Source organism: Elephantulus edwardii, unplaced genomic scaffold (assembly GCF_000299155.1).
Source record: "Elephantulus edwardii isolate Elephantulus edwardi_28Jun2011 unplaced genomic scaffold, EleEdw1.0 scaffold00192, whole genome shotgun sequence".
NCBI lineage: Eukaryota > Metazoa > Chordata > Mammalia > Macroscelidea > Macroscelididae > Elephantulus > Elephantulus edwardii.
The window spans coordinates 253,328-276,228 of record NW_006399942.1 but is presented as its reverse complement, the minus strand read 5'-3'; the positions used below and the strand labels follow the sequence as shown (position 1 = coordinate 276,228).

The 22,901-nt window shown below is 38.6% G+C and overlaps 1 protein-coding gene across 1 annotated transcript in view; it reads left to right on the top strand.

Annotated features, from left to right (window-relative positions):
- The window catches only part of TMPRSS11F (transmembrane protease, serine 11F), a 211,536-nt gene that overhangs the window by 88,542 nt on the left and 100,093 nt on the right, over nt 1-22,901 (top strand). The window contains exon 3 of the mRNA XM_006896811.1: nt 18,920-19,038. Within this exon, the coding sequence (XP_006896873.1) occupies nt 18,920-19,038 (119 nt within the window). The remainder of the gene's footprint in view (nt 1-18,919; nt 19,039-22,901) is intronic.

Here is a 22,901-nt window from a genome sequence, read left to right as displayed (position 1 = left end):
GGTTATTCCTATCTTTTACCATCTGTAAAAACCACAGGCAGCAAGGGTAAGACCATATCTAAGCTTTACCAGCTCCACAAAGGGAAACTCTCTTCCTTCTTGCCATCTCCAAATGTAAATCTTTGAATCAAAAGTCAAAGGGTGGTATATAAATCCATTCACCTGCAAGTTTTTTCCAAATACTGGATGGAGCTTCCTCTAGACTATGATTAAGCCCATGACATCTACCAAACTACCAAACTCTGCTGCTCTCAACAAACATTTTTTTCAAGGCAAAATATTAATTTTTAGTATGTTTTATTGACTAACTAGTCAATGATGAACTTACGTACTTTCCATAATCTGTGATATATCCTAACATTATAACATCCAATAATCATTTTTACAATATACCTTAACATTACTATATGGAAGAAACCAAAACAACATTGTTGTTATACTGTTGTTAAGTGCCATCGAGTCGTAGGCGACTCATAGTGACCCAATCAATGAAAGACCTGAACACTTGTATAACTTTCACCATTTCTCCAAGTCCATAGTGTTTCTGAAGGCAAGCTCTTTTGGAAGTGGATGCTACTCCGACTTCGAAGTCTGTTTTAGTTGGGGAGCTCCACCAAATACTGTCTACCATGGGTAACCATTATCGCATTTGATACAGCAGTGTCACAGTCTCTAGCATCACGACAACCATGAGTTACCTCTATATAGCAAATGAACAGACCAGTGCATTATTATGCATAAAGTTAAAACAACAAAAGCATTAACACATACATCTCTCTTTTTTTTAACATATATATCTTTCAAGCAATTCCCAGTTTCAACTTTATTTCCTGTTGTTGTCATTGTTATGCACTGTTGAGTTGATCGAGACTCATAGCGACCCTATGTAGAACAGCCCTAAACTATGCTCTGTCCTGTGCCAATTGCACTGTCTCTGATACACCCATCCTGATTACCCCAGTCACTGAATCAATCCACCTCATAGAGGGCCTTCCCCTTCTGCACTGTCCCTCCACCCTCCCAAGCATGATGTCCCTCTCCAAGGACGGGTCCCTCCTTACAACATGTCCAACTTATGTTACACGGAACCTCAGAATCCTTGCTCCAGGATGAATCTGTTTGTTTTCCTAGCAGCCCATGCTACCCTTAATATCCTCCAGCACCACAGCTCACAGGCATCAATTCTCCTTCTATCCTCCCTAGTCATTGTCCAACTCTCTGATGCATAACAAGTGATTGCAAAGACCATGGCAATAATCTCATTCATATACATATGCCCTCGGGCATTTCCCTTTTCCTCAAGCCAAAGGTACCTTCAACTTTTCTTTCCATTTTCTCAGAAAAAAAAAGAAATAGCCATTATACTATACTTCCAAGTCCCCTAAGTTTTTACAAAAATAGTAAGGACATTGGGCAGACAGATATAGTTGACCTTTAACAACTCTATTAAGTGTAACTGTCCATGTCAACAACACCAACAACACAAAACCAACTTCCAGAGGTTAGACTTGTTCTCCATGCTTCTACACATCTTTATACTTATCCTAACACCAATCATACTGCTGTACAGGGTCCAAAATCCATTGCAGTAACTCACAGACCACACAGAACTATATTAGGGAAGTCCAAAGGCTATAATTTAGGTTGATAGCAGATGCAGTCACTAATTTATGTTGTTGTTGTTGTTTTGTACCATTGACTAGGAGATGACCCATAGCTGACCCTCCTGTGGGTTTGCAGAGGCAGGTTTTTAGAGGCAGTTAATCACAGGGAAGGAGATTGCTTGTACCATGTGCCTTTGGAATCACAGAATATCTTCTTGCTACTAGGCCACCAGAGCTCCTTATTCCGTAAGAAGAGCTTCTGAAATTTGCTCATAGGCACTTCTGCCTTCAGTCTTGTAACTTTAGGTCAGTGTTACAAAGCTTGTTGTTGTTGTTATGTGCCATCGAGTCACTTGCTACTCATAGTGACCCTATCTACAAGAACCCTGCTCTATCATCCTGTGCCAACCTTATTATCTCTAACACACCTACCCACGTTATCCCAGTTACAGAAATGATCCATCTCATTGATGGTGTTACTCTCTTGTGCTGTCCCTACACTCTTCCAAACATGATGATTCTCTCCAAGGACTGGTCCCTCCTTGTAACACGTCCAAAGTATGTCAGATGAAGTTTCAGAATCCTTGTCTCCAAGGACTAGCTAGGTTTCTCTCCAGGATGAAGTTGTTTGTTCCCCTAGAAGTCCTTGGTATATACAACACTCTTCTCCAGCATCACAACTTGAAGACATCAATTATCTTTCTATCATCCCTAGTCTTTGTCCAGCTCTCTGATGCATAATAAGCCATTGTGAAGACTATGGCCTGGATCAGGCAAACGTTAGTCTCCAGACTAATGTCGTTGCTCTTTAATACTCTGGAGAAGTCCCTGACCGGTGACTTTCCCAATGCAATTCATCTCTTGATTTCCTGGCTGCTGGTACCAAGAGTATTACTTGTAGAACCAAGTAAGCTAAAACTGTTAACAATCTCAATCTCTTCACCATCCATAATGATGCTGCCAATTGGCCCAGTGGTGAGAATCTTTGTTTTCTTCATGTTGAGTTTTCGATTATGATTCTCCCCTTAATCCTCTAGCAAACTTATTCAAAGTCACATAATCTTACCTCTCCATATAGAAAAGTCAAAGCCAACAGCTAAGGAAGCCTTTCTCCCCAACCCCCGATTTAAAAATGGTTTTTAAAAAAAGAATATTTTATATTGGTTTGCATATAAAATTTATATTCATTGTGCTCGATACATTCCTTCATTCATGCTGTGTTTCATACAATCATTAGGGAAGCTGTTTTGAACAATAAACCCTTAAGAACTCTACCATCCATCTCCAAGGAATAGCCTCTCCTAGTAACAGGCACAAAGCATGTGAGATAAAGTCTTAACATTTTAGCCTCCAAGAAGCACTGTGGCTTTATTTTCTCCGAGACATATCTGTTGGTTCTTTTGGAAGTCCATGAGATATACAGTACTCTTTATCTATTTAGCAAGTGTTCATTTTTCCTTATATACTCAAAGGTGACTTATTCATTTAGCTCAGTGATAACTTTTATTGATTTGATGCCTTTGGGGTGTGGTGTTGGAGAAGAGTATTGAATATTCCACGGACTGCCAAGAAAACAAACAGATCCATCCTAGAGAGGGTTAAACCAGGCTGCTCCTTGGAGGCAAGGATTCTGGGGCTTTGTTTGACCTACTGTGGACACGTTGTAAGGAGAGACAGGTCCTTGGAGAGGGGCATCATGCTGGGTAGAGTAGAGGGACAGCGTAGGAGGGGAAGACCCTCTAAGAGGTGGATTGATTCAGTGACTGGGGTAATTGGGATGGGTATATCAGAGGCAATGCAATTGGCACAGGATAGAGCAGGGTTTAGGGCTGTTGTACATAGGGTCGCTATGAGTCGCAAATGACTCGACGGCACATAACAACAACAACAAATTATAGTTGTCACAGAACTAAACTCTGTTCTACTTGTATTCATTAATGTAATTCACAATATAAATGAATCAAATGAAAAGAAAAATATCAAGCTCATTGCCATCAAGCCAGAACTGACATGTGGGTGATTCTCTTGCAGGTTTTTGAAGCTGTGAATCACATAGGATAAATTTGCTAACCTTTCTTCTAAGAAGTAACTGGTAGATTTGAACCATTAGCAATATACCAATTTTGGATTGACAATACAGTTTCCTATGGACTACATCCCTGGATATCACTTAGTGTGTGTGTGTGTGTGTGTGTGTGTGTGTGTGTGTGTGTGTAAGATGTGTGTGTGTGTGTGTGTGTGTAAGATGTTGAGTCAGAACTGACCTTCCTGCTGGTTTTTAGAGACTATAAATCACACAGGCTGGAGAACAAATACTTGGTCAACTGACTGAAAGAGATCTATATTTGATCCCATTCCAAAGAAGGGTGACCCAACAGAGTGTGGAAACTATAGAAAAATATCATTGATTTCACATGCAAGCAAGATTCTACTGAAGATGATCCAAAAACAACTGGAACAGCACATCAGCAAAGAACTGCCAGAAGTACAAGGTGGGTTTAGAAGGGGTCGTGGTACTAGGGATACTGTTGTTGATGTTAAATGTAACTTAGCTGAAAGCAGGGAATACCAGGAGAACGTTTATCTGTGTTTCATTGATTATGCAAGGACGTTTGACTGTGTGGACCATAACAAACTGTGGCTGACTCTGAGAAGAATGGGAATCCCAGAACACTTGATCGTGCTAATGTGAAAACTATACTTGGACCAAGAGGCAGTCGTCAGAACAGAGCAGGGACACACTGCATGGCTCAAAATTGAGAAAGGTGTACACCAGGAATGTGTCCTATCTCCATACCTTTTCAATCTGTATACAGAAGAGATTATCTGACAGACTGGGCTCTATGAGGAATCAGGAAGTGTGGCATCAGGATTGGTGGAAGATCTACTAACAATCTGCTTTTTGCAGATGACACAACCCTGCTTGCTGAAACTGAGGAGGACCTGATGCACTTGCTGCAGAGGGTCAAGGACTGCAGCCTCCAATATGGATTGAGGCTCAATGTCAAGAAAACAAAGATTGTCACCACTGGACCAATTGGCAGAATCAGGGTGGATGGTGAAGAGATTGAGACTGTTAACAACATTAGTTTGCTTGGCTCCACAGTCAAAACTCTTGGCACCAGTAGCCAGGAAATTAAAAGACGTATTGTGATGGGAAAGTCTGCTGTTAGGGACCTCTCCAAAGTACTGAAGAGTAATGGTGTCACTCTGGAGACTAAGGTGCGTCTGATATAGGCTATGATCTTTACAATCACTTGTTATGCATCAGAGTTGGACAATGACTAGGAAGGATAGAAGGAGAATTGACACCTTTGAGCTGTGGTGCTGGAGAATAGTATTGAATGTACCATGGACTGCTAGGAAAACAAACCAGGTGGCTCCTTGGAGGCAAGGATTCTGAGGCTCCATCTAACATACTTTGGACATGTCATAAGGAGAGACTGGTCCTTGGAGAAGGACATCATGCTTGATAGGGTGGAGGGACAGCGCAGGAGGGGAAGGCCCTCTATGAGGTGGTTTGATTCAGTGCATGGGGTAATCGGGATAGGAGTGTCAGAGATTATCACAGGATGGAGCAGTGTTTAGGGCTGTTGTACATAGGGTCACTATGAGTGGCTAGCGACGGCACATAACAACAACAATTCTCCCCTCGCCCCAACTCCGATGTCAATCTCACTTTACAACAGTGGCACCATGCAATATTTGTCCTTTTGTGACTGAGATATTTCTGTCAGCATAATGTCCTCCAGGGTCATCTGTTTTGTATGGTATTTCATGAGTTGTTTTAAATGCAGCATAGTATGCCATTGTATGAATATACCACAGCTTCTCTATCCATTCGTTTGTTGTTGGGTTTAGTTTTCTAAGTATCTTTAAGATACCTAAGACATTTAAAAAAATTTAAAAAAATAAAAAAAGATACCTAATACATAGATCAAACAACGTGTTTTTGAAGGAAAAAAGGTATATGTCATTATTCAGAGAAGAGGAGAAACTCAGACTTAATTTATAACAATATACAAAACCAAGCACTCAGAATCATAGTCATACCAAAGAAAGATGTGCATATGTCTTTGGTATGTATCCTCGTAATCTTCTGCGAATGAGACTTGGCCTGGAATTTAAGGAAATCATATAATTCAAAGCAATAAAATCATTCTTGAAAGATTTCCTAGAAGAATGAGATTCTGTATTGCTCTGAGTTTCCTATCTTATTTAGACTAAGTTTCTATCTAAAATAACCTTCTTTTGTTAACATCTTTGAATGAAAATGTAATGAAGTACGTAGGGGTAGCTTTTTGTTTGCTTCTTAGTTTTGTTTTAAAGTGATCCCCATTTTAATGCTCAAAAGAAATATTTAAAAAGAGAAAATTAAAAGTATATAATATAAATAATGGCAAAATATAATTAAAACCCACCCCAAGACTTATAGTGTAGGTTGTGACACATTCAATAATGGTAAACAAAGTGTTCATTTCCTAACACATGGAATTTTTTCTTTTATAGCAAAAGAGACTTTGACTCTTATTAAGGTTCTTGAGATGATGTGATTATTCTAGATTTAGTGTACCCTAAACTTTACCATATATGGCAGCATCAGGATGGATGGTGAAGAGATTGAGATTGTTCACAGCTTTAGTTTGCTTGGCTCCACAGTCAACACTCCTGGTACCAGCATCCAAGAAATTAAAAGGCGTATTGCCATGGGAAAGTCTCCTGTTAGGGACCTCTCCAAAGTACTGAAGAGCAATGGTGTCTCTCTGAAGACTAGGGTGAGGCTGATACAGGCCATGGTCTTTGCAATCACTTGTTACGCATCAGAGAGTTGGACAATGACTAGGGAGGAGAGAAGGAGAATTGATGCCTTTCAGCTGTGGTGCTGGAGCAGAATATTGAGTGTACCATGGACTGCTAGGAAAACAAACATTCAGCCTAGAAAGGGTTAAACCAGGCTGCTCGTTGGAGGCAAGGATTCTGAGGCTTCATCTGACATACTTTGGACATGTTGTAAGGAAGGACCAGTCTTTGGAAAGGGACATCACGCTTGGGAGGGTGGAGGGACAGCGCAGGAGGGGAAGACCCTCTATGAGGTGGATTGATTCAGTGACTGGGGTAATTGGTATGGGTGTGTAGGAGACAGTGCAATTGGCACAGGACAGAGCAGAGTTTAGGGTTGTTGTATATAGGGTCGCTATGAGTCGCAAGTGACTAGACGACACATAACAACACAAAAACAACAAACTTTACCATAATGGTCCTTGTAAAAGTGCAATAAAGTGTTGAAAGAGGTAGATAATCTGATGACAGAAGTAGAGAGATAACTTTCATGATGTAATAGAATTAGAAGTCAAATAATGAGGAATTCTAAAAAAAGACAAGATAAATTCTCCCTTACAGTCTCCAAAAGTAAAACAAAACAGCCCTGAGTAGTATGAGACTTATTTAGATTTCTTATCTCCAGAATTACAAAATAATAAATTTGTATTATCTTAAACCTTTAAGAATAATGTGAAATCAGGATTGGAGGAAGACTCATCAATACCCTTCATTATTCAGATGACACAGCTTTGATTGTAGAAAATGAGGATTTGAAGCATTTGCATCAGAAGGTCACCTAGCACAGCTTCAGTATAGATTCAATGTCAAGAAAGTTAAAATTCTCACCACTATACTTATAAGCAATCTAATGATAGACGGAGAAAAGATCGATACTATCAACAGCTACCATCTACTTAGATCTACAAACAATATGCATGGTACCAGTCATCATGGGATCAGGAGACTTATTACACTGGGAAAGTCAGCAGTCAGGGACCTCTCCAAATTACTGAGGAGCATTGATGTTATTCTGAGGACCAAGGTGCACCTGATTCAAGAAATGGTCTTTTAAGTCACTTGTTATGCTTCCTAGAGCTGGACAGTGACTATGTATGACAGCGGAATTGATGTATCCTAACTGTGCTGTTGAAGAAGCGTACTGAATATTCCAAGAAATGTTAAAAAAATAAACAGATATGTCTTGTTGAAAGTGAAGCTGGAGAGCTTTTTGGAGGCAAAGACAATGAAGCTTCATCTACACACTTTGGACATGGTGCTAGGAAAGGCTATTTCTTGGAGAAAGAAGGACATTGTACTTGGAAAAATGGAGGGACAGCAAAAAAGAAAAGCACCCTCTATCACCTGGATTGTTATAGTAATTGCAACAATGGGCTCAAGTGTGTCAGAGATTGTGAGGATGGCACAGGAAAGGAATGGGTTCAGATCTGTTGTTCATTGGATTGCTATGACTTAATAGCAACAACAAAGTGTGTAAATCAGTAGTAATTTGTTATAACTTCTATAGGGAACTCATACAGAATTTGACACGTAAGGATTTGAGAGACCGTTCTTATGGATCATCTATGGAGTTAATTGAGAGTTGTCTGATATTTAGTACAAGAAAGAAGGTGATAGACTATGACAATAGATAAAAAGTTGAAGGAAATAAGACAGTGGTAGCTGAGAAGGGCACACTTTAAAAATAATTTAATCATTTATTTACACCATCATTCACTTTTATACAATCATTCACATAAATTGTTTAACTTTTTTGTTTGTTTGTTTGTTTCACTTCTAAACATACTTTTTAAAAGTACTGTACACCCCTTTATAGGGAAATATGGTGGTAAGTCACTGATATTCTATCAATTCCTGGGGCCTTGTTTATTCCCCAATTCTTTCAAAGCAACTTGACCTTCCTCATTCAACACCATTGCCTCTTGGTCATAGATTGTTTCATGAAATTTTTCTGTGTCTGCCAATTCTTTCTAGGTTTTGTGTGTTGTTTTTGTTTTAAACATAAATTCTTTTTATTTTAATTGTGATTTTAACAAAAGTTTCCAGAAAAGGTGGAATTTATTCATTCATTGTTGCACTTTCCCCTCCTTCCCTCAATTATCTCTCCCTCAGTTTACGTTTTTTTGTTTAATTAATTATTTTTTTAATTTATTTTAATAGACATTTGCAGAGGTTTTGGAATTCCATTCATTCATTGACGCACTTTTCTCCCTGCCCACTCCTCCCCACCAGTTCACTCCCCTCTCCAAAAAGAAAAAGGAAAAAAAAAATTACTTCATTAGTATACAATTCCTCTATCCCTTCCCCCCAACCCCGAGTACACTTCTCTATGTAACCTTAATTCTGGATTCCTGTGCTAACCATAATACTCAATCATATATCACCTCTAATCTGTTCTTTCCCTCATCTGTTTCAATATAATATACATAATTTATCCAGTTTTTTCTGTCATACCCCAACCCTGATGTCAGACCCATTCTACAACAGTGGCACCATGCAGTATTTGTCCCTTTGTGACTGAGATATTTCACTCAGCATAATGTCCTCCAGGGTCACCCATTTTGAATAATATTGCATGAGTTCCTCGTTTTTCAATGCAGAGTAGTTTTCCATTGTGTGAATATACCACAGCTTCTATATCCATTTGTTTGTTGATGGGCCCTTAGGTTGCTTCCAACTCTTTGCTATTGTAAACAAAGGTGCGATAAACATGGGTGTGCTTATATCTGCTTGGATGGCAGACATGGTCTCTCTGGGGTATATTCCCAGTAATGGGATTGTTGGGTCAAATGGTATCTCAATTTGCAATTTTTTGAGAAAGCGCCACAACATCTTCCACAATGGTTGCACCATCTTACATTCCCACCAACAGTGAATAAGAGTTCCAGTTTCTCCACATCCTCGCCAGCATTTGTTGCTTGCTGTTCTGTTAAATTTTGCTATTCTTACTGGGGTGAGATGATATCTCATAGTTGTTTTGATTTGCATCTCTCTTAGAGCTAGGGACTTTGAACATTTCTTCATGTGCTTGTTGGCCATCTGAATGTCTTCTTCAGTGAAATGTCTGTTCATATCCTGTGCCCATTTCTCAATTGGATTCAGTTTACTTTTTTAAAAAATGTATTCATTCATTGTTGCACAACTACCTCCCTCCCCTACATCCCCCAGTTCTCTTTGCAATGTTGTAGTATGCATACTGCCTGATCACATATTCCTTTTAAACTGTACTTTCCTTCACCTGTTATAATGTAGGATTCATTATCTATCCACTCTTATTCTATTCTCCTCCCAACCACCCCATCGGCCCTAATACCAGTGGTGTTATTACAGCAATGAACTCATAAAGCATTACACAATATGGGTGACCCTGGAGGACATGATGCTGAGTGAAAAAACTCAGTCACAGAAGGACAAATAGTGAGCATATTTTGGTACAGTGACTCTGTCTACTCCATCTACCTTCTTTTGGTACTTCATGTATCGTTCAATATTTTTCCTTTAAACATTGTAACTTGAGGCTTGTATTTGTTCTTCAGGTCCTTCGGCTTAAGAAATGTGTTTGTACCTTTTAATTTTCAGACTCTAGCTCTTTGCACATTTCACTGTAATACTTTGCTTTGCTACAGTTTGAAATCTTCTGTTCATCTTTTTAAATTCCTGATTCTTTCTCTTTGCCTTGACTTGAGGTGCTCACCACGTTATACCAGGAAATCTAGACAGAAACTACCTGGCCAACTAAATTGAAGACATCCATATTTATTTCCATTCCAAAAAGAGGTGATCCAAAAGAGTGCGGAAATTGCTGAACAATACAACTAATTCACACCAAACAAAAGCATGCTGAAGATTATCCAAAAATTAATGAAACAATAAATCAACAGAAAACTACCAGAAATACAAGCTGGGTTTAGAAGAGTCTGTGTCACTAGGGACATCATAGCCATTGTCAGATGAATCTTGGCTGAAAGTAGAGAGTAGCAGAAGAATGTCTATCTGTGTTTCACTGACTATGCAAAGTCATTTGACTGCATAGATCACAACAAATAGTGGCTAACCTTGAGAGGAATAGAGAATCCAGAACACTTGATTGTGCTCAAGCAAAACCTATATTTCGATCAGAAGGCATTCTTCAGAACAGAGCAAGGAACCACTGCATTATTTTAATTCAATAAAGAAGTTCATCAGGGATGTGTCCTATCTCCATACCTGTTCAATTTATATGTTGAGCATATAATTCAGGAGCATGAACTTTATGAGGATTGGAGGAAGACTCATCAACAAACTATATTATGCAAATGACACAAACTTGCTTGCTAAAACTGAAGAGGATTTGAAGCATTTGCTGAAGAAGAACATGGACTGAATATGGATTGAAGCTCAACCTCAAGAAAATAAAGATTCTCACCACATGGCCAATTGGCAGCATCATGATACATGGAGAAGAGATTGAGATTAGTAACAATTTCAGCTTGCTTAGTTCCACATCAATACTTTTGGCACCAGCAGTGAGGAAATCAAAAGAGAAATTGTATTAGGAAAATCTGCTGTCATTGACCTCTTCAGAGTGCTGAAGAGAGATGATGTCAGTTTAGAGTCCAAGATGCACCTTATCCAGGCTACTGTCTTCACAATTACTTGCTATGTATCAGAAAAATACTTTTGAGTTGTGGTTCCAGAGAAGACTATTGTGCATTCCATGGACTTTCAAGAGAACAAACTGGTTTGTCTTGGAGAGAACAAGTTGCTCTTAGAGGTAAGGGTTTTGATGCTTGGTTCACCCACTTTGGAAATGTTGCCTGGATGGACTGGTCCTTGAAGAAGGACATCATGCTTGGAAGAGTGGAAAGATGAGCAGAAGAAGACCCTGGATGAGATGGATTGATATGGTGCCTGGAACAATGGGGGCCGATGTGTCAGAGACTGGCTCAGGATAGGGTGGGGTTCAGAGCTATGTGCCTAAAGTTGCTATGAGTTGCAGACAGATGAGTGGCAAACAACAGCAATAACAACATGGAAGTAAGAGATCAGGAAGGATTTCTTGAAATGTGAAAGGCTTCAGTCAGGGACCTCTGCAAATTATTGAGGAGCAATGATATCAATTTTAAGACTAAGGTGTGTCTTTTCAGACCATGTTATTTTCAATCACTTGCTATGCATCTGAGAGCTGAACAATGAATAAGGATGACAGAAGAATTGATGCTTTGAACTAGGGTGTTGGAAAAGAGTACTGGCTATCTTATGAAATGCTGAAAGAATAAACAATATGTTTGAAGAAAATGCAGTCATAGTCCTCCTTGGAGGCAAAGATGACAATGATCTCACATATTTTGAGTATGCTGGTAGGAGAGGTTATTCATCATAGAGTGACATCATGTTGGAAATGTGGAGGGTTGATGGAAGAGCACAGTGACTGTAGCAATGGACTCAGTATGTCAGAGATGTGAGGATAGCATAGGTTAAGAACAAGTTCAGATCTACTGTACATAGAGTCTCTAGCAATTTTACTTTATTTGATGACCCTGACAACAACAATAACAACCTGGTGAAAAGGCGTTATACTGAGAACTCAAAAAGAGTATGTTGGTATACACTAGCTGCTCTGCAGGAGAAATATGTGAAGTTTCTTTCTATGCAACTTGCAGCCTCTGAAATTGGAGGTCCAGATATGAATTGAATTAAACTGCACAGCAATGAGTTTTTATGACACCCTTTTACGGTATAAAGAAAGAAAAACCAAGTCAGTGACCAGAAAAATAATAAGAAGAAAAAAAATTACAAAATACCCTGAGAAGTGGGAGTAAATAGGTTGGAAAGCAAAGAACTAGGGGGGAAAAGAATCAAAAGATGAGTAAGGAAAATAGTAGTTGTGAGGGTAATAATATCATCAAGATAAAAGTGGAGATTTTATTTTATTCTACAGATGTCAACAATTATGAGTGATTACTATTCCACATATTCTAATTCTGACCAATTTTTCACACCCAAATGTCCATAAAGATTGGGAAAGTCCATGAAAAAATAGGAAGATTCTTAGTTAGAAAGATTGACATTGGAATGTGTTCAAATACTGCAATAGTGAGCATAATGCAGGACTGGGCAGGGTTTCATACTGTCCTACGTACAATCACTGTGAGGCAGAAGTGATTTGACAATATCTAACAACAACAATCAATATATGGTAATTTTATATAGAGATTAATACATAATTTAGTCACTTTGGACTTTGACAAGTTTGTCCAGTCAAATAAAATAGGAACTTGTCACTAGATGAACAACTTACATTTATTATCTAATACAGGGTGAATCTAAAGTTAAGAAGTAATAGGTTAGCTCAGGAAAAGCTTGTTAGGAAAATCGAATGAAATGATTTTTGCTTGTTTTATGCAATTTTGTGGTGGGCTCATGAAGCAAAAGTTATCAAGAAGTTGGGATCATGCTGTGATTGTGTTTCATAGTAAATCTTAACTAGAGTCAAGAACAATGAAGAAATGCTAAAGCTACAGTTAGTAAAGAAGCCATATCAATTCAGATTAGCCGGAACAGGGAATGTTACACCTTTTCTCATGTTTTTGTTTTGTTGTTTGTTTTGGTTTCCCCCCCTAGTTCATTTTATGAAACGGTTTTGATATTGTCTAGCTCTATGTTGATATTCAAGACTTAGCTATTTATACAAGATTGTTGTTATTGTTAAATACTGTTGAGTTGTAGGCGACTCATAGCGATCCTATGAACGAAAGTCCTCAACACGTACATGCATGACTTTCATCCTTTCTCCAGGTTCATAGGGTTTCCAGAGGCAAGCTATTTATTGAAGTGGATGCCACTCCTGCTTCCAAGCTTGTTACAATCAGAGAGCACCACCAAACACGGTCCACCATGGGTAACCATTATTGCATTTGACATATCAGGGTCACAGTGTTCAGCTTCACAGCAACCACAAGTTACCTCTGTAGGCCAAGTGGACACACCAGGCGTATATGACCTAGAAAAATGTTTCATTAAAAACGATTAAAGACAGGCCTTTGGGCCGCAGAATAGAGTCACCTACCTTTGGCCATCCCACCAGTCAGTCAGCCTACTTCCAGAGTGGAGGGAGACTCCTATGCAAGATTAGTTTATTTTCTGAATACAAAGAATACCAGAAAGATTTTCATTTGTGTAGATTTAACAGCGTAGATTATAATAAATTACATATAACATTGAGATGAATGAGAATCCCCTAATATTTATTTGTGCTCATGTAAAGCCTATGTATACACAAAACAATTATTATCAGAATAGTACAAGGAAATATTGGATGGTTTAAAGTCAGGAAAGGTGTGTGTCAGGGTTGTATTTGTTTGTTTGTTTATTAATTTTAATGAAAGTTTACAGAGACTTAGGGTTTCCAGTCATTAGTTCTTGCACTTTTCTCCCTGTCCACACCCTCCTCCCCAATTCGAGCTTATCTTTGAAAAGTAAAAGAAAAATTGTTTCATTTATACAATCCCTCCCCACAAGTCCACTCCACTGTGCAGTGTTCGTTCTGGACTCCTGTCATGACAATAATACCAAATCACATATCCCTTTTGAACAGTTCTCTCTCCCTCATCTGTTCCAACACAGTATACATTATTTATCCCCTCTTTCTCAATTTTCCTTCAACCCAGATGTCAGTCCAGTTTTACAACAGTGGCACTATGCAGTATTTATCCTTTTGTGACTGAGATATTTCATTCAGCATAATATCCCCCAGAGTCACACATTTTATATAATATTTCGTTAGTTCTTTGTTTTTCAATACAGCATAGTATTCCATTGGGTGAATTCATTTGTTGATGGGCACTTGGGTTGTTTCCAACTCTGCTATTGTGGACAAAGCCAAAATAAACTTGGGTGTGCTTATATCTGCTTGGCTGGCAGTTACAGTTTCTTGAGGATATCTTCCCAGTAGTGGAATTGGTGGGTCAAATGATATTTCTTTTGCAATTTCTTGACAAAGCGCCATACAGCCTTGCACCATTTTACACTCCCACCAATAGTAAATAAGGGCTCCAGTTTCTCCGCAACCTCACCAGTGTTTGATGTTTGCTGTTCTATTAAATTTTGCTGTTCTTACTGGGGTGAGATGATATCTCATAGTTGTTTTGATTTCCATCTCTCCTAGAGCTAAGGATTTTAAACATTTCTTTATGTGCTTGTTGGCCATCTGAATGTCTTCTTTGGTGAAACGTCTGTTCATATATGGTGCCCATTTTTCAGTTGGGTTATTTACCTTTATCTTCACTATAAACTTAATTAAGGAAAAGCTTGGAAGAACTGTAAAAGTCCTAATCCAAAGCATAAAACGTATTTCAATCATTCTGGAAAATCTACAACCAGGAGAGGATAAAATAGATGAATGGGACCTTCTAAGAGTCAAATCCCTATGCACATCCAAAAACTTCTCCAACAGGGTAAAAAGGGAAGTCACAGATTGGGGAAAAAATATTTGGTAATGACATATCAGGCAAGGAACTTATATCTAGAATTTGTAAAATACTCAAACAACACAACAAGATAAAGGTTGTATCTTTTATCCATACTGCATTCTCAGCCAGTCATTTAAGAAGTCTGGCTTGGAGGAAGCATTAAGATTGGAGGAAGACTCTTTAACAACCATTCTTACAGAACCTGAAGAGGGTGTAAAGTACTTAATAAAAAAGAATAACATCTATATCCTTCAATACGGATTGTGTCTCAACATCAAGAAAATGAAAATTCTCTCCATGAGACCAATAGGAAATAAAGCAACATGATTGATAGAAAAAGATTGATGTTGTCCAAGAGTTTATGTTACTGGGTTCATATTCAACACCTATTGGAGCAGCAATCAAAAAGTAGAAACATGTATTGCCTTGGGCAAATATGCTGTCAAAGACCTCTTTAAAATACAAGGATGTCAGTTTGAAGACTAAGATGTATCTGTCTCAAGCAATGGGATTTTCGAATTTTAAAAAAAATATGGATGTGAAAGTTTGACAATGAATAATGAAGAGTGAAGAATTGGTGCTTTTGAATTATGGTGATGGTGTAAAGTATTGAATATTTTCAAAATCACCTAAAAAAGAGTTCTGTCTTGGAGAAAGGATGCTCTTGAAAGGCAAGGATGGTGAAACTTCATCTCATTTACTTTAAGCATTTTGTCAGTAGAAAAAGACATCATTCTTAGAAAAGTTAGCAAAAGAGAAGAAGTTTCTCAGCAATCTATTATCAACAACGGATTGATTCAGAGACTGAAACAATGGTATAAGCAAGGAGAGAATCATAAGAATGGCACAGGATACAGCAAGATTCAGATTTGTTGTACAAAGAGTATCATCAATGGTAATTGATTCAGCAGCTCCTAACAACAACAAGAGTTTCTTTGTTAAGGCCTTTTATTTCTCTTTTTCATTATGTGTGTGTGTGTGTGTGTGTGTGTGTGCGCGCGCGCGCGCGTGTGTGTGTGTGTGTGTAAACAACATGCCTCTGGAAGAGGGTTCAGATCTTTTGTTCATAGGGTTGCTGTGAGTTGTGCTCAACTCGACAGCAATCAATAACAACTATGTGTGTGTATACATGCATACATATATACATATATGTATACACATATGTAAACACACATACATATATGTAAACATACATACATATATGTATACACATACGTATGTGTATACATGTACATATATGTATACATACATATATTTATACATATATGTATACACACATACGTATATGTATGTACATATATGTATGTACATATACACATACACACAAACATATATATATATATAGATAAAATCTTGGCTAAACACAGAGTATCAGAGGAATGTCTGTGTTTCATTAACTATGCAAAGGCATTTGACTTTATGGATCACAACAAATTGTGATTAACCTTGAGGAGAATGGGAATCCCAAAAGACTTGACTATTCTAAAGTGAAACCTATACTTGGACCAGCAGTCCTTAGAACAGAACAAGGAAACTCTGCATGGTTCAAAATCAAGAAAGGAGTGCATCAACAATGTGTCCTGTCACCATACTTCTCAATCTATATGCAGAACATACCATTCAGGAGGCTAGGCTTTTACGAAGATAATGTGGCATCAGGATTAAAGGAAGAACAACCTACATTATGCTGATGATACAATCTTGCTTGCCGAAATCGAGGAGGATCTGAAGTGCTTGCTGCAGAAGGTCAATGACTATAGTCTTCATGGATTGAAGCTCAACATCAAGACAAATATTCTCACCATTGGGCCATTGGCAGCACCATGATAGATGGAGAAGAGATTGATGTTCTTAACAATTACAGTGTGCTCAGCTCCACAATCAACATTCTTGGCACCCACCAGCAGTCAGAAAATCAAAAGACAAATTGCAGTAGGAAAATATGCTATCAGGGACTTCTTCAGAGTACTGAGAAGCAATGATTTCAGTTCAGGAACTAAGGTGTTCTTGTTCCAGGCCCTGGTCTTCAGAATGACTTGCTCCACATCAGAGAGCTGGATAATGACTAAAGATGACAGAAGAAGAATCAATGCCTTTGAGTTGTGGTACCAGAGAAGAATCTTGAACATATCATGGTCTGTCAAGAAAACAAATAGTTCTATCTCGGAGATGGTGAAACCAAGTTTCTCCTTGGAGAATAGGATTTTGACACTTCATCTCACATACTTTGAGCACATAACCAGGAGGGACTGGTACTTGAAGAAGGGTATCAAGCTTGGAAAAGTGGAGGGATAGCACAGGAAAGGAAGACACTGAATGAGATGGCTTGATAGAGTGACTGGGACAATGGGGCCAAGTGTTTCGGAGTCAGTGAAACTGGCTCAGGACAGGGCAGACTTCAAAGCTGTTTACATAGTGTCATGAAGAGTTTCTGGAGACTCATGGGCACATGATAACAACAACAATAATAATATAGTTTTTGTTTTGGATAGACACCATCATGTAATAAGCTAAGAACTTTACCAAGGAAATACCTATTGTGGGAAGGGTAAGGAATTCAAAAAAGATTTGAAAGTCTAATTTGATGTTGGAAATGAGGAAGAAGTAATATTCTGGATGCCTAGAGATGATAAAGCTGTTTATAAAAATAGAAACTCCAGGACATGGGGCAGGCTTGGTACAGGAAGCAGTAAATGATTATTTCATCTTGAGGTATATGTTGGATGTTTTCCAACAAATAAACTCCTAAAGTTAGCTGATAAAGACTTGAAATGCATGACAAAGATATGGTCTGGAGATAAGAGTTTGGGAGTCACTAACAAATAGTAGATAATTGAGGTCATCATAGTTAAGATTATTCACAGGAGTGGTTAGCATGACTAAAGTAAGATTAGAACCTTGGAGCTAAGCTAAGAATTGTTGTTGTTTGGTATATCATAGACTCAAAACCAGCTCATAGCTGCCCCACCAGTGGATTTTCAGAGACAGTGAGTTGCACAGGAGGAGGCTGCCTATCTTTTCCCTGCAAAGCATCTGGTGGATTCAAACAGTGTTCCTTTGAGTTGACAGTGGAACTCCTTATGGAAAATAAAGTTCTCAAAGCTAAGGAGGTATAAATATCAAGAAGGATAAAAGAAAACTAAAAAAGGAAGGAAGAAAATTTGTTATTTGTAAGCATCTGTAAACGAGATGTCCTGAAAGTACACTTTAGGGTTTAGCTAACACTTTTAAGTGGCTTCAAGTATAAAATTACAAAATATGCTTTAAATGTGGTGCGTCTGATACAGGCCATGGTCTTCGCAATCACCTGTTATGCATCAGAGAGTTGGACAATGACCAAGGAGGATAGAAGGAAAATTGATGCCTTTGAGCTGTGGTGCTGGAGAAGAGTATTGAGAATACCATGGACTGCTAGGAAAACAAACAGATTTGTCCTGGAGAGGGTTAAACCGGGTGGCTCCTTGGAGGCAAGGATTCTGAGGCTCCGTCTAACTTACTTTGGACATGTTGTGAGGAGAGACTGGTCCTTGGAGAGGGACATCATGCTTGGGAGGGTGGAGGGACAGCGCAGGAGAGGAAGGCCCTCTATGAGGTGGATTGATTCAGTGACTGGGATAATTGGGATGGGAGTGTCAGAGACAGTGCGATTGGCACAGGACAGAGCAGAGTCTACGGCTGTTGTACATAGGGTCACTATGAGTCGCAAGCGACCCGACGGCACATAACAACAACAACAACAACAAGAAGCTGTTCTGCAATCCCAAAGACATGCCGTTCAAATTCACTACCTGCACTGAGGGTAAAGAAGGAGCAATCTCCTCCCACGTTATTAATTGCCTCTGTAAATCTTTTGGATGGTCAGCTATAGGTCAGTTTAAACTTGATGATACGCAACACCACCACCACCATAATGTTTGTACTAATTAAGTAAACGGAATAACTTTAAGCTTATTTTCTTAGTAAGGACAAGGATTAAAGGACAAAGAATTGATTTATCTATAAATGTGCCTTTATTTTCTCTTTCAGATGATAAGTCTTTCTATTACCTTGCTTCTTTTAAAGTCACAAACATCAAATACAAAGAAAAATATGCAATGAAAACCTCAAGGGAGTTTGTAGAAAGAAGTCATCAAATTGAAAGAATGGTAAGTTCCACAGAAATTTAAATGTTTATAAATGAGTTTTTCTGCCTTTCTATTGCTTTCACTATAAGAGCATATCTTTTCTGTACCTCCATTCCTCTGTAAAATGTTGATAATATAGTTCCCAAGTCATATGATTGTGAAGATTAAACAAGTTAATATATTTAAAACATTTATAATAGCATTGGACATCATTATATACATGTAGTATATTAGAATGTAATAGATTAGAATTAGCACTTAAGAAAATGGTTGGTCAAATATTTTCCCTATCTGTACCAAAAAGAATTGGCTGACACAGAAGACTTTCATGAAAAACCATATGATCAAGGGGCAATGGTGATGAAGGAGAAAGTTCAGGCTGCTCTGAAGAGCTTGGCAAAAATTAAAGCCCCAGGAATTGATGGAATACATATTTCAATGAACAGATACTGCCTGGGATGTATTCACCAGCCATCACAGAAATCTGGAAGACAACTTAACTGGCCAACAAACTGGAAGAGATCCATATTTATCCCCATTCCAAAAACAAGTGATCCGACAGAGTGTGGAAAGTATTGTACAACATCCTTATTTTATATGTAAGCAAAATCCTTCTGAAGATTATCCAGGAATGACTGAACGAGCATTGACAGAGAACTACCAGAAATACAAACTAGGTTTAGGAGAAGCCATGGCACTACAGATAATTATTGTCAATCTCAGATGGATCTTGAAAGAAAACAAAGAGAAACTAGAGAGATATCTATCTGTGTTTCACTGACTATTCAAAGACATTTGACTGTGGATCACAATAAATTGTGGTTAACCTTGAGGAGAATGGGAAGGCCAGAACACTTGATTGTGCTTATGCGAAATCTATACTTGGACCAGGATGCGGTACTCAGAACAGAGCAAAAAACACTGCATGGTTCAAAATCAGGAAGGGAGTGTGTCAAGGTTGTATTCTGTCTCTTACCTTTTCAATCTATATGCAGAACAGATCATTCAGTAGGCTGGAATTATGAGGAGGAATTTGGCATTAGGATTAGAAAAAGACTCATCAACAACCTAGGTTATGCAGATGACATAACCTTCCTCACTGAAACTGAGGAGAACCTTAAGAGCTTGCTGCAGAAGTTCAAGGACTATAGTCTTCAATATGGATTGAAACTTAATATCAAGAAGACAAAGATTCTCACCACTGGGACAATGGGTAAAACCGTGATGGATGGAGTAGAAACTGAGGTTGTTAACAGTTATAGCTTTTTTGGCTTCACAGTCAACACTCTTGGCAGCATAAGTCAGGAAATCAAAAGACTTATAAATTAAGTAAGTCTGCTGTCAACAACCTTTCCAGAGTACTGAGAAGTAACAATGTCAGGATAGAGACTAACGTGCACCTGATCCAGGCCCTGGTCTTCAAACTACTTGCTATGCATCAGAGAGCTGGGCAATGACTAAGGAAGACAGAAGAAGAATTAATGTCTTTGAGTTGTGGTGCTGGAGAAGAGTCTTGAACATAACATGGGCTGCCAAGAAAATAAATAGGTCTATCTTGGATAGAGTGAAATCAAGTTTCCCCTTGGAGGGTAGAATTTTGAAGCTTCATCTCACATACATTGGACACATTGCCAGGAGGGCCTGGTCCTTGGAGAAGGACATCATGCTTGGTAGAGTGGAGGGATAGCACAGAATATGAAGACCCCGAATGTGATGGATTGATACACTAACTAGAGCAATGCAGGTAGCTGTGTTGGAGTCCGTGAGACAGGCTCAGTACAGGGCAGTGTTTAGAACTGTTGTACAAAAGGTCACTATGAGTCACAGGTGACTCAAGGGCACATAACAACAACAACAACAATTAATTTTCTTCAATCGGCTCTAACATAATTTCCACACTTATGTCACAATTTCATTTCTTTTGGTTTTTTTAAAGCTCTAGGTCCAGTGGTAAGGAGTTACACTGCCAAAGCAAGGCATAAGGTTCAAATCCATCAGATACTGCACAGGAAAAAGAAGGGCAGTCTATTTCCATGAGATTTACTCCCTGTGAAAACCTGCTGAGTGTTAGCTATGAGTCAGTTCTAAGTCAATAATACATGTCAATAACAAAGTGGATGCCACTCCTTCTTCCAAATATAAAATAATGAGTATCTGTAATTTCTGGTATCAATCTTAAGTTGTAATCATCAGTTGTCTTTGAGTCTATTCCAATTCATGGTGACCCTGATTTGGGCAAAGTACAACGGTGCCAAAGAATTTTCAAGGCAAGATAGATTTTTCAAAAGATTGCAAGGCCAGACTACTTAAACTACCAACTTTTCAACTAGTAGCCAACATTTTTTGCCACTCCAGGGCCACTAATGTTAATTAGATCCCTTAAATATCCTTATTTCTATTGATAATATGCATGTATCATTCACCTATCCAGTTACTGGCATTGAGTTGATTCTGACTCATGGAAACCCTGCAGAAGAGAATGAAATTACCTTACTAGTGTTGCCAAACTTTCAAATATTTACTGAACCAGTTTGTGTCCTCTTTCTCCCATGGAATAATTAGGTTTGAACTACTGATAGCAGCCATGAATCTTTAACCACTATGCCAACTGGGCTTCTCATGAGTTTATCAAGACATTTATGTTTTCTTAAAATACGTTATGCAACACAAATTAAGTGGTTGTTTTTGAGCACCATTGAGTTGAAAGGAACCCATAGCTTACCCTCCAGAGAGTTTTTCAGAGGCAGTTGATTGCATGGGAAGAGATTGTTCATCCTTCTCCTGAGGAGCAGCTGTTGGATTCCAACCACATGCCGTTGGAACCACAGTGCATTTTCTTCCCACTGGCCCCAGAGTAGAATTTTTTTCTTTCATCTTTAAATGCCCCCTTTTACTGAATGTTGTATTTTATGATGTAAATATGCACATATATTCTATGTATATAGATCATGGATAGTTTATTGGCATGTTATTGTTAAGTGTTGTTGAATTCAGTATGATTCATAGCGACACTATCTATGTTATCGTCGTCATCATCTTTGACATTCTTAAGCCCACTGCTGTGTCAATCATTGGGGGCCCTTTTTTATTGACCCTCCACATTGCCTTGCGTGGAACCCTTTTCTAAGGAACAGCTCCACCTAACAGCATGTTCAAAGTATAAAGACAAAGCTTTGTCATCTTGCCTCTAAGGAACACTCTGACTGCTCTTTCTCCAAGCCACATTTGTTTATTCTTTTAGCAGTCCATGAGATATCCAATACTCTTCTCTAACCTTACAATTCAAAGACATCTGCTGTGATTATTTAGTGGTAAGAGACTGCATTGGCAAGCACGGTTCTAATCTACAAGCTTCTCTTCAGGAGAAAGATGGGCAATCTCCTCCCATACAATTTACTGCTTTTGCAAACCCACTGCAGGGTCAGCTATTGGTCAGTTCCAATTCAATGGTACACAAAAACAACAATTAATTGTCCAGCTCTCAGATCCATAACAAGAGTTTGGGAAGACCATATCTTGAATCAGGCACACCTTAGTCTTTAAACTGACATCATTGTTCCTGGATACCTTGAAAAATCCCATGACAGGAGATTTTTGCCATGCAGTATGCCTTTTTATTTCTTGATTGTCCATACTTTATTTCTTGATTGTCCATATGAAGGGTGCTGATTGTAGATCCAACTAAATAGAAATAGTTGATAGTTTCAATGTTTTCTCCATCTATAATAATGTCAAGAAGACAAAGATTCTCACCACTGGACCAATTGGAAGCATCAGGATGGATGGTGAAGAGATTGAGATTGTACACACCTTTAGTTTGCTTGGCTCCACAGTCAACACTCTTGGCACCAGTAGCCAGGAAATTAAAAGGTGCATTGCCATGG